General features: G+C 42.8%; 1 protein-coding gene across 2 annotated transcripts in view; it reads left to right on the top strand.

Moving 5' to 3' along the window:
- WDR88 (WD repeat domain 88) overlaps window positions 1-12,680 on the top strand; it is a 28,862-nt gene that overhangs the window by 982 nt on the left and 15,200 nt on the right. Inside the window, exons 2-4 of one of the 2 annotated variants that reach the window (XM_008140083.3) lie at window positions 10,444-10,554; window positions 11,685-11,773; window positions 12,397-12,460. In XM_008140083.3, the coding sequence (XP_008138305.2) occupies window positions 10,444-10,554; window positions 11,685-11,773; window positions 12,397-12,460 (264 nt within the window). Of the gene's footprint in view, window positions 1-10,443; window positions 10,555-11,684; window positions 11,774-12,369; window positions 12,461-12,680 lie in introns of both variants that reach the window. The other variant, XM_054710805.1, reaches the window with a different exon arrangement.

Genomic DNA, 12,680 nt, shown 5'->3' with positions numbered 1-12,680 from the left:
TCCAACCCGGGACCCCCTGGTGCATGGGGCAACGCTCAACCAACTGAGCCACTCTTGCCAGGGCACTACTTTGTATTCTCAGTGATGTTGGAGAGATGTTGTATTGATACAAAAAAAAAAAAAAAAAAAAAGACTGCAGCTGGAAAGAGGAAATAATCTGTGAACAGAGAAAATTCTTGGAGGTGAAAAAGAGGATTTTCAAGCCAAATCCTCCACGAAGGCTTTAACATCGGAGGGGAGAGCTGAAGCAGAAGGTCAGCAAACAACACAGGAGAGATCCAGAAGAGCCCATGTGCATGTGAGAGGTGCAGGAGAGGGAGGGGAGATGGAGAGGGAGAGAAACACAGGAGGAAAACAAGAAAATCTCCCTGGGCTGAAGAAAGACTGAAGCGCGCTCACGGAAAAGATGGTCAAGCTCAGTGAAAGACTGGGAAGAAATAGAACCTATGCCTGGCGAATGCCTGCATTCACTGCAGGGATAGGAGCAAGGCTGTCCTGCACACAGATGGAAAACCTGGATCAGACTGAGATCTAGGCTTCCCCAGCTGTCCTCAGAGCAGATGGTCACTGGCTGACCCCCCACCCTGCACTGGGGTCTCCATGGGGAAGTTGTTTGAAAAGAAGGCAAAATGCTTTGCTCTGCTTTGAGTTATGCTATTTATCCTGATTTTTTTTAACAGTAAAGTTAAAGGCGAGCACAGGGATTATATTTTATATTCTCAACAGAACATTCTCAAGATTCAAATTCAAAGAGATATAAAAGCTTAAAACAACAACAACAAAAGTCTCTTTAGCACCCTTGCCCTCCAACTTCCCTATTTCTCTCTAGAGGGTCAACATACGTTTTTAGTTTCTTTTGTATCCTTACAGAGGTGTTTTATGAATTTACCAGTACATACATAAATTGAGGCATACTTCATAGACCCCTTTTGCACCTTAAAAATTTTTTTTTAAATCCTCACCTAAGGGTATGCTTAGAGAGAGAGAGCGGCAGGGAGAGAAAGAAAGAAGGAGGGAGGGAGGGAGAGGGAGAGAGAGAGAAAGAGGGAGAGAGAGAGAGAGACATTGATGTGAGAGAAACATCCATCGCTTGCCTTCCACACACGCCCTGACCCGGACTGAACCAGCAATCCAGGCAGGTGCCCTGATCGGGAATCCAATTGGCAATCTTTCAGTGCATGGGACGACGCTCAATCAACTGAGACACTCAGGCCAGGCTAAAACAAATTTTTTAATGAGTACATTTTAGGGATCTTTCCACATCAATGAAGAAATAACTTCCTTGGATTGATCCCCACCCTGCCCAGCCAGGCCAGGAGGCCCCTGCCCTGGGATACTGTGTGGCTGCCACCGGAGTGCCAGTGGAAGCTGAGCTGAGCTGCTTTCCGAGGTTTCAACCACAACAAAGCTGACAGACCCCGAGTTCTTGTAGGGTCTGGACCCAAGGCCCTTCCGCTTTCTCTCTCTGCCCTTGTAGCTGCTCCTGGCTCCCAGGGGATCAAAATCACAGACCCTAGTACTGGGCCCCAGCTGGGGGGTGGGGGGCAGTTTACTGTTTTCCTCCATGAAGTTTAATTTATGAAACCTCCCCCACCTTATAAAACCAACCCTAAGGAGTATTTTAAATCCACACAGACTTTATGTAAATTTAAAATTAGATAAAATATATTTTGGAATAAAGTAAATTTAAGGCACACACACACACACACACACACACACACACACACACAGAAAAAGAAAAAGAAAGAAAAAGAACGTCCTTGTTCCTTTTTATGAATACAGTAGTAAGTATCCCATTGGCTAGCTGTCCTCTGATGGATTTAACCAGTTTCTTATGATTTTTTTTTGCCTGAGGTTTTTATAATCCCTCAGATTGACAGAAGTTGGGAAGTTCTATAAAACTCTGAACAAAGGCATGTGATTGCGGAATTATATGTTAAGAATATGTTTAGCTTGCCCTAGCCCCGTGGTCAGCAAACTGCGGCTCACGAGCCACATGTGGCTCTTTGGCCCCTTGAGTGTGGCTCTTCCACAAAATACCACGGCCTGGGCGACTCTATTTTGAAGAAGTGGTGTTAGAAGAAGTTTAAGTTTAAAAAATTTGGCTCTCAAAAGAAATTTCAATCGTTGTACTGTTGTTATTTGGCTCTGTTGACTAATGAGTTTGCCGAACACTGCCCTAGCCGGTTTGGCTCAGTGGATAGAGTGTCAGCCTGTGGACTCAAGGGTCCCAGGTTCGATTCCGTTTAAAGGCATGTACCTTGGTTGTAGGTAGGTTCCCCGGCCCTGGTGTATGCAGGAGGCAATCAATCAATGTGTCTCTTTCACATGGATATTTCTCTCTGTCTCTCCCTTTCCTGACCATTCTCTCTAAAAATCAATGGAAAAAATATACTTGGGTGAGGATTAACAAAACAACAACAAAAAGAATATGTTTAGTTTTGCAAGAAACTGCCAAACTGTCTTCCAAGATATCTGTGCCATTTTGCATCCCCACCAGCAATGAATGAGAGTTCCTATTGCTTCACATCCTTGTCAATATACAGTGTTGTCAGTGTTCTGGATTTTGGCCATTCAAATATTATTATTGTTTTAATTTTCAAATTCCTGATGACATGTCAGGAATATCTTTTCACCTGCTTATTTGCTATCTGTATATCTTATATTGTGTCTATTAAGATTGTTGGCCTGTTTTTTCACTTGTGTTGTTTATTTTCTTATTGTTGAGCTTTGAAAGTTCTTTATATACAGTTGTGCCTTGGTATCCTTGGGGAATTGGTTCTAGGACCCTTCCCCCATGCCCAAGATACCGAAATCCACAGATGTTGAAGTCCCCATGTAAAAAGGTGTAGGATTTGCATATAACCTAAGTAATCTTCTCATGTACTTTAAAAAATATATTTTCTTTATTGATTTCAGAGAGGAAGGGAGAGGGAGAGAGAGATAGAAACATCAATGATGTGAGAGAATCATTGATTGGCCGCCTCTTGCATGTCCCACACTGGGGATAGAGCCCGCAACCCAGGCATGTGCCCTGACCAGGTATTGAACCATGACCTCCTGGTTCATAAGTTGATGCTCAACCACTAAGCCACGCCTACTTTAAATCATTGCTAAATTACTTATAATGCCTAATCCTATATAATAAAGAGATAATATGCAAAATGACCATCACACCCTCACAAGATGGCTGCCTGCGACCAGGCCAGCAGGAGGGTTAGTGAGGGATGACCAAATGACTGAACAAGCAGGCTGTGTGGGGCAATCAGGCCAGTGGGGGGGCCATGAGGAGTGACCAGGCCGGCACAGGGGGGCAGTTGGGGGCGACCAGGCCAGCAGGTGGGGGCAGTTAGGGGCAACCAGGTTGGCAGAGGGGGCACTTGGGGGTGACCAGGCTGGCAGGGGGGCAGTAAGAGGCAACCAGGCCGATGGGAGGGGGCATTTAGGGGTGACCAGGCCGGCAGGGGGGTGGGTGCAGTTGGGGTCAATTAGGCTGGCAGGGGGGCAGTGAGGGGCAACCAGGCCAGCAGGAGGGGGCAGTTAGGGGTGACCAGGCCAGCAGTGGGGAGTGACCAGGCAGGCAGGCAAGTGAGCGGTTAGGAGCCAGTGGTCCAGGATTGTGAGAGAGATGTCTGACTGCCAATTTAGGCCCAATCCCCGGCATCGGGCCTAAACCGGCAGTCAGACATCCCGCGAGGGGTCCCTGATTGGAGAGAGTGCAGGCTGGGCTGAGGGGACCCCCCCTCCTCCGTGCACGAATTTCGTGCACCAGGCCTCTAGTACAGTATAAATGATATACAAATACTTACACTGTATTGTTTAGGAATAATAACAAGAAAAAAAGTCTGTATGTTTAGTACAGACTCAACCATCATTGTAGGTCTAACTACACACTGTAGTTCACATCTGCAATGATGTAACTTCTTTTCCTGATATTTCTGATGCATGGTTGGTTGAATCAGCAGATGGGAAACCTGAGTATATAAGGGCCAACTCAATTCTGGATAACAGTCATTTATCAGAGGTGTCTTTTGCAAATATTTTCCCCCAGGTTAATGGCTTGTCTTTCCATTCTCTTGACATGGTCTTTCACAGAGCAGAAGTTTAAAATTATTTTTAAGTCTGGCTTGTCAATTGTTTTTTCAAGGATTGTCCCTTTGGTGTCATATCTACAAAGTCATTGCCATACCCAACCAAGAATGCCCAGATTTTCTCCTGTGTTATTCTCTAGGAACTTTATAAATTTTCACTTTACATTTAGGTGTGTGATCCATTTTGAGTTAATTTTTATGAAGGGTTTAAGGTCTGTGTCTAGATTTTTTTTTTTTTTTTGCATGTGGATGCCCAAGTTGTTCCAGCACCATTTGTTGAAACACTGTCATTTCTCCATTGTATTGACTTTTCTCCTTTGTCCAAGAACAGTTAATTTTACTTATGTGGGTCTATTTCTGGGCCCTCTATTCTGTCCATTGATCTATTTGTCTATTCTCTCACCAACACCATGGTGTCTTAATTTCTGTTGCTTTACAGTGAATCATGAGGTTAGGTCATGTCGTTACTTCAACTTTGTTCTCCTTCAATAGATGTTCTGGATATTTTGCCTCTCCAAATTTTAGAATCTGTTTGTCAATATCCACAAAATAACTTGATGAGATTTTGATTGGGATTGCACTGAATCCATAGGTCAGGTTGGGAAAAACTGACATCTTGACAATATTGAGTTTTCCTATCCATGAACATGGACTATCTTTCCATTTATTTAGTTCTTTGATTTTATTCATCAGAATTTTGTAGTTTTCCTTATATAGATCTTTGACATATATTGTTAGATATAAACTGAAGTATTTAATTTTTTGGTGCTAATGTAAATGATACTGTGTTTTATCCCTTTTTTAAATGATACTGTGTTTTAAAGTTAAAATTCCACTTGTTCATTGCTAGTACTAGCATATAGGAAAGTGGTTAACCTTCTGCATATTAGCCTTGTAATCTACAACCTTTCTATAATCACTATTAGTTCCAGAAGTGTTTTGTTGATTATTTTGGATTTTGTATATAGGTGATAATGTCATCTGTGAACTAAGACAGTTTTATTTCTTCTTTCCCAATGTTATGCCTTTTATTTCCTTTTATTGTCTTATTGCATGAGCTAGAACTTCTAGTACAATGTTGAAAAGAAGTGGTAAGAGGGAACACTTTTGCATCATACCTGATCTCTGTGGGAAAGCTTCGAGTTTCTTACCATTAAATATTATGTTAGTTGAAGGATTTTTGTAGATATTTATTTATTAAGTTGAGAAGTTCCCCTCTAGTTTGCTGAGAATTTTGTTTTTATAATGAATGGGTGTTGAATTTTGTCAAATGCTTTTTCTGCACCTATCGATAAGATCACATTATTTTCTTTTTTGTCCTATTGATGTGATCACATTAATTTATTTTTGAATATTGAACCAGTCTTGCATACCTGAGATAAATCCCACTGGGTCATGATGTATAATTCTTTCTATACATTGTTGGATTTTATTTGCTAATATTTGATGAGGATTTTTGCTCATGAGAGATAATGATCTGTATACTTTTTTTGTAATATCATTGTCGGTTTTCATATTTGGGTAATGCTAGACAGCCTTACAAAATGAGTTAGGAAATATTCCCTCTACTTCTATCATCTGAAAGAGATTGTAGAAACCTGGTATAATTTCTTCCTTAAATATTTGGTAGAATTCACCAGTGAACCCATCTTGGCCTGGTGTTTTCTGTTCTGGAAAGTTATTAATTAGTGATTCAACTTCTTTAATAGGAAAAAGCCTATTCAAGTTATCTATTTTTTCTCATGTAAGTTTTAGCAAATTGTATCTTTCAAGGAATTAGTCTATTTCATTTCAAATTTGAATTTAGCCAATTGCATTTCAAGCTATGAAATTTGTGGGAATAGAGAAAGAAACATCGATGTCAGAGAAAACATCAATTGGTTGCCTCTCATACGTGCCCTGACTGGGGATCGAACTCACAACCTTTTTGATGCAACTGAGCCATGCAGCTGGGGCCTCCATCCATTTATTTTTAATCTATATGTGTCTTTATATTTAAAATGGGTTTTGTGTAGACAACATATTGTTAGATCTTATTTTTTTGATCCATCTTGATAATCTGTCTTTTAAATATATTTTATTGATTTCAGAGAGGAAAGGAGAGAGATAAAGAGTTAGGAACACTGATGATGAGAGAGAATCATTGATTGGCTGCCTCATGCACGACCCCTATTGCAATGTGGGCATGTGCCCTGACTGGGAATCCAACTGCGATTTCCTGGTTCACAGGTCAACACAACCACTGAGCTACACAGGCTGGGCAGGCAGTCTCTGTCTTTTAATTTGTGGATTTAGACTATTCAAAGTGATTACTGATATAGTTAGATAAACATATACTCTATTTTTTTTTTTTACTGTTTTCTATTTATTACTCTTGTTTTTTATTCTTATTTTTGCTTCCACTCTTCTGTGTGTTTTTTTCTTCTTTTTTTTCTGGTTTTAATAGAGCATTGCATGTGATTCCATTCTCTCTCCTTTCTTAGCATATCAGATGTAGTGGGGTTGTTTTTTGTTTTCTTTGTTTTACTTTTTTAAAATTTAATAAATCTTTATTGTTCAGATTATTACAATTGTTTCTCCTTTTCACCCCCATAGCTCCCCTCCACCTGGTTCCCATCCCCCCATTGTCCTCATCCATAGGTGTACAATTTTAGTCCAGTCTCTTCCTGCACCCCCCACTCCCCTTTCCCCCTGATAATTATCAATCCACTCCCTTTCTTTGCCCCTGATTCTATTATATTCAACAGTTTATTCTGTTCCTCAGATTTTTTTATTCACTTGATATTTAGATTCACTTGTTGATAGATATGTATTTGTTGTCCATAATTTTTATCTTTACCTTTTTCTTCTTCTTCCTCTTCTTAAAGAATACCTTTCAGCATTTCATACAATACTGGTTTGTCGGTGATGAACTCCTTTAGCTTTTTCTTATCTGTGAAGCTCTTTATCTGACCTTCAATTCTGAATGATAGCTTTGCTGGGTAGAGTAATCTTGGTTGTAGGTTCTTGCTGTTCATTACTTTGACTATTTCTTGCCACTCCCGTCTGGCCTGCATAGTTTCTGTTGAGAAATCAGCTGACAATCGTATGGGTGCTCCCTTGTAGGTAATTAACTATTTTTCTCTTGCTGATTGTAATATTCTCTCTTTGTCTTTTGCCCTTGGCATTTTAATTATGATGTGTCTTGGTGTGGTCCTCTTTGGATTCCTTTTGTTTGGGGTTCTGTGTGCTTCTTGTACTTGTAAGTCTATTTCTTTCACCAGGTGGGGGAAGTTTTCTGTCATTATTTCTTCAAATAGGTTTTCAGTATCTTGCTCTCTCTCTTCTTCTGGCACCCCCATAATTCTGATGTTGGTACGCTTGAAGTTGTCCCAGAGGCTTCTTACACTATCTTCAAATTTTTGGATTCTTTTTTCTTTTTTCTTTTCCTGTTGAGTGTTTTTTGTTTCTTTGTATTTCAAATCTTTGACTTGATTCTTGTGTTCCTCTAGTCTGCTGTTGGGTCTCTGTATAATATTTTTTATTTCAGTCAGTGTATGTTTAATTTCTAGTTGTTCCTTTTTCAAATCCTCAAAGGTCTCGTTAAATTTATCGGCCTTTTCTAGGAAATTATTAAAAAACTTTATAACCGTGGTTTTGAATTCTATATCTAGTCGTTTGTTGTCCTCCATTTCTTTAATTTGTGGTCTGTTTCTTTGACTCCGCATTTTCACTGCTTCCCTGAGTTGGTAAGGGTAGCTTTGTGTGCTAGGTTTCCTATACGGCCCGGTGGGTCAGCCTCCCCAGTTACCTAAGGTGGACACTCTTGGTGCTCCCCTTTGTGGACTGTGTGTACAGCCTTGTTGTAGTTATGTCTTAATTGTTGTTGGTATCACTGGGAGGAATTGACCTCCAGGCCAGTTGGCTGTGAGTATCAGCTGTGTCTATGCCGGGATACCTTCTGTATTGGAGACAGCCTTATAGAACCAGACTTGCAAAATTGCAAAAGCCTCTGCGCTCAGCTTGGATGGGGCGGAGTCTCAGGGCTGAGCAGACAGTCTTGGCTTCCCGTCAGCCCTGCCCTTGCGCACGCACCTCCAGACCTCTGCCTTCCACGGATCCCTTGAGTTTCTGCCTGACAGTCCAGATTCCCCCTGTAAGAGCGTGGGTCCCCCAGGGGCTCACCCGGAACTGGGTTTCAGTGCAGTCGGAACTGGGATTCAGTGCAGTCAGGACCTTCCGACTCCTTCCGCTATGGAAAGCCTGCAGCAACCTCCGCAGTCAGACCTCTCTGCATGCACTCCTGCGCACGCGCGCCTCCAGACCCCTGCCTGCTGAGGCTCCCCCGAGTCTCTGAGTCCCCGTATGCCTTTCTCTACAGTCCAGACTCCACCCATATGAGCATGGGTCCACGGGGTTTCGGCCGGAGCTGGGGTTCAGTGCATTCGGAACTGGGGTTCAGTGCAGTCGGGGGCTTCCTTTCCCCTCCCGCCAGCCAAGCACTCGGCCGCCCTTCCTCTCTGCGCGCGCATCTCCGTACCTCAGCGCTTTGCGGCTCCTCTGATCTGTGAGCTTTTCTCTTTCCTTCTAGTTGTAGAATTTCCACTCAGCCAGCTTTCCTGGGGTTTTGGATGATGTCCGTTCTGTCTTTTAGTTGTTGTTTTGAAATTGTTGTGCAAGGCAGCAGTTTAGGTGCTTACCTAGGCCGCCATCTTGGTTTCTCCCTACTTTATTATTATTATTATTAGTGGTTGCCCTGAGTTTGCAATATATATTTACAGTTAACCCAATCCAGTTTCAAATAACACTGCACCACTTAACACTGTACCACTTCCTGGGTGGTGTGGGTACTTTATTGTTGAGTGTTAAGAGTTCTTTATGTCCCTGGCTGGCTTGGCTCAGTGGATAGAGCGTCAGCCTGCGGACTGAGGGGTTCCAGGTTCGATTCTGGCCAAGGGCACATGCCTGGGTTGCAGACTCGGTCCCCAGTGTGGGGTGTGCAGGAGGCAGCTGATCGATGATTCTCTCTCATCATTGATGTTTCTATCTCTCTCTCCTTCTCCCTTCCTCTCTGAAATCAATAAAGAAATATATATTTTTAAAAAAGTTCTTTATGTATTCTAAAATAAATTTCTTATCTAATGTCTGATTTTCAAAATTTTTCTTCCATCCCGTTAATTTTTTTACTTTCTTGATGTTGTGTTTTGAAGCACAAAAGTTTTTAATTTTTTAAAATTAATGTAATGTCCAGTTTTATCATTGTTGTTGCTGCTTGTGCTTTTAGTCTAGGAAACCATTGCCTAAGCCAAGTTCATAGAGATTTACACCTATATTTTCTTCTAAGAATCTTGTAGTTTTAGCTCTCCTATTTAGGTCTTTGATCCATTTTGAGTTAATTTTGTATATGGTGTCAGGTAAAGGTCCAACTTCATTCTTTTTGCATGTGGATATTTCCTTGTCCCAGTACCATTTGTTGAAAAGACTATTCTCTCTCCATCTTTAATTATCTTGGAATCCTTGTCAAAATCAACTGACCAAAAAACATGAGGGGTTATTTTTGGATTCTCAATTCTATTTTATCAATCTATGTGTTTATCTTATGCCAGTCCTACGCTGTCTCGATTTTTGTAACTTTTATGTAGTAAGTTTTAAAATTGGGAATTGTGAGCCTTCTACCTTTTATTAAAAAACAAATTTCTTTCATTCATTGATTCTAGAGGAAGAGGGAAGGAGGGAGGGAGAAAGGGAAGAAGGGGGAGAGGGGAAGGGAGAGGGAGGGAGGTAGGGGGAGAGAGAGAAAAACACTGATTTGTTGTTCTAGCTATTCATGCCCTCATTGGTTGACTCTTGTATGTGCTCTGACCAGGAATCAAATCCGCAACCTTGGCGTATCAGGACAATGCTCCAACTAACTGAGCTACCCAGCCAGGGACACCTTGGTTCTTTTTCAAGATTGTTTTGGCTATTCTGCTTCTTTTAAATTTCCATATACATTTTAGGATCAGCTTGTCAATTTCAGCTAGGATTTTGATGGGTTATTGTTGAATTTGTAAATAATTTTTAAGGGCATTTTCATCTTAACAATAGTAATTCTGCTAATCCATGAACATAGGATGTTTTCCCACTTATTTAAGTCTTTTTAAAAATTTCTTTCAATAATGTTTTGCAATTTTCAGAGTATAAGTCATATATTTTTGTTAAATTTATTCCTATTTTGATGCTTTTATACATGGATTCTTTTCTTAATTATTTTCTAGGTTGTTCACTGCAAATGTACAGAAATACGATCGATTTTTAAAATATTGAGCTTGTATTCTGCAACCTCCTGAAATCACTCAGTCTGTTTTTTTGTGTGTGTGTTTTTTTTTTTCAGATTCCATTTCAAATTCTGACTGGACACCAGCACCTTGTGAGTTCTTGCCACTTCTGTGTGGATGACACAAAGCTCCTCAGCAGCTCCTTTGACTGCACCGTGAAGCTGTGGGTAGGTGGTCCCCTGATAGGTGGAATCAAAACATCCTGTCTGCTTACGTTGCCTCTTGTAGAGAGTTTCCCAGTACTGAAGTCCCGGTTCTCAAGGATCACGAGGATTTGGGGAGGCCTGTTTGAGCAAAGTGCAGAAAGGAGAAACAAAAATGAGGGCTCACATTAGTGTCAAGCCACTGGAGAGAGATGAGGTTAGTGTAGCAGCGGTTAGACTGTTGGTTTGGAAACAGTGGGAGCAAGGGATAGAGACCACTGGACAGGGAGCTCCTCACCTTTTGTTGGAGAGTCCCAGTGTGTCTAGGGCCTACCTGGGGGGCCTGCGCTGTGTCATCTCTTTGGGTTGCTTGTTTGGAAAACTGAGTCCTATCCACAGAGAAGGTATGGCCAGGCCTTGCTGGTCACAGAGGACAGGAAAGTGGCCAGGCCTGGGACATGTTCATGATGGGAGGGTGGGAGAGGCAGACCTGAGATCAGTGTCCAAGGTGCAGGAAGCAGGGGAACAAGGAACAGGGGTGTGTGTCATGATCAGACAAGGTTGCAGAGAGGTGGCTGCCAAGAACTCTTCTGAAGCCTTCTGGTCACAGCCAGCAGACCCTGGCAGGTCTGTTTAGGGGCCTTGCTGTTCAATCAGGAGCAGGGCTGGGGTGGCAATGCTCACAGATGACCGTGTGGCTGGAGCTGGGCACATGGTGCAGAACAGTCATCTCTGAGACTTATCATCTCCTCTAGCTTCAGGGGCAGGAGAGGGACAGGGTGGAATGAGTCAAGGATGGTTCCTGAGCCTTGGGCTGGGCGTGGGGTTCCTGGGTTCTGGTACAGGTAACCGGGTGGAGGATAGCTTAGAGGAGCATCTTTTCTGTCATTGGTGGGTACCAAGGCCGGGCAGACTAGGCAGGAGGGTTTGGGAACTGTCCACGTGGTTCCAGCCCCACATTTGGGACCCACTAGCTGTGTGACCCTGGATGATGTCCTTTCACCCTTTTGAGCTGGATGAGAGTCATAGAGCAGGTGGTTCTCATACTTTGCTGTCACAGACAAGCTCGGGGCCCATGTGGAACTCAGTCCACAACTGCAGTCAGTGCCTCAGTGACCTCTCGCTCTCTGTCCCTCTTCTCCTGTTGATTTGAGGATGCGATGGAGGGATCTATTATCCGGGATTTTGACGACGGGCCCAAGGCTCCTATTTTGGAGTGCAGTGTCACGGCTGACAGCAGAAGGTGACCTTTGCTTCCTTCACACGGGTCAGGAACAGCGAGAGTGAGGAGGCAGGCCAGTGGACAGCACACCAGGGACAGTTGAGTAAAAACAATATGGGAATTTAATTTTTGTGGAAATTTATCTTATGTAGTAGACAACGATTGCCTTGGAACATGAAATATAATGACGCAAAGGTACATTTTTATTATTTTACTAAATGTACAATGAAACTAGAATGAAATGAGCTATCAACGTGTTGTTTTTTTTTCTGTTAAAAATTAGACATGTGAGCAGAAGTAATTGATCCTTGTGAGTTGTAGATATCGTCTTAGAAGAAGATGGTCAGTTATCAACAGGAGAGATGATGCCTTTCACGCCCTAAACACAAAAGAACAGATGTGGGCGGCTGAGGGAGTAAGGAAGGAAGAGAGTGGCGCGGGTGTGCTCTGTGCGAGGTTCTCTCTGTGTTCAGTGAGAAGCCACCGCTCTCCGGGGGGCGGGGGAGGCTCATGGAGCATCATTAGAGAGATTACAGTGTCAGTATTTGCAATCTTGGTCCTAAATGATCAAAGTTCTCTATGAGGAATCCATATGCATAACTGTCTCTGTCATAAAGACCCTATGCTCGTCATGCTATTTCCAGAATTACTGCGGCGGCCTACGACAAAACTCTGAGGACCTGGGACCTTGAAACAGGCAAGCTGCTGGTAAGCATGCCCTGCCCAGTGGAGATGTGGGTGCACGGGGTCTCTCTGGGCCTCAGGGAGCCTTGGGCGGGGCATGGGGTGGGAAGAGAAGCCAGTCTTCCAGCAAAGGAGAATTTTCTCAGGTGCCCAAGATGGTGGAGGGTGGGCGTCGGGGAAGGAGAGCTTGCTGGAGCAGGCGGGAGGAGGGCTTCTGCTTGAAGGAGCGATACAAGTGGGATGG

The sequence above is a fragment of the Eptesicus fuscus genome, chromosome 21, assembly GCF_027574615.1.
Source record: "Eptesicus fuscus isolate TK198812 chromosome 21, DD_ASM_mEF_20220401, whole genome shotgun sequence".
Classification (NCBI taxonomy): Eukaryota; Metazoa; Chordata; class Mammalia; order Chiroptera; family Vespertilionidae; genus Eptesicus; species Eptesicus fuscus.
This window is presented reverse-complemented; position numbering and strand designations above follow the sequence as displayed.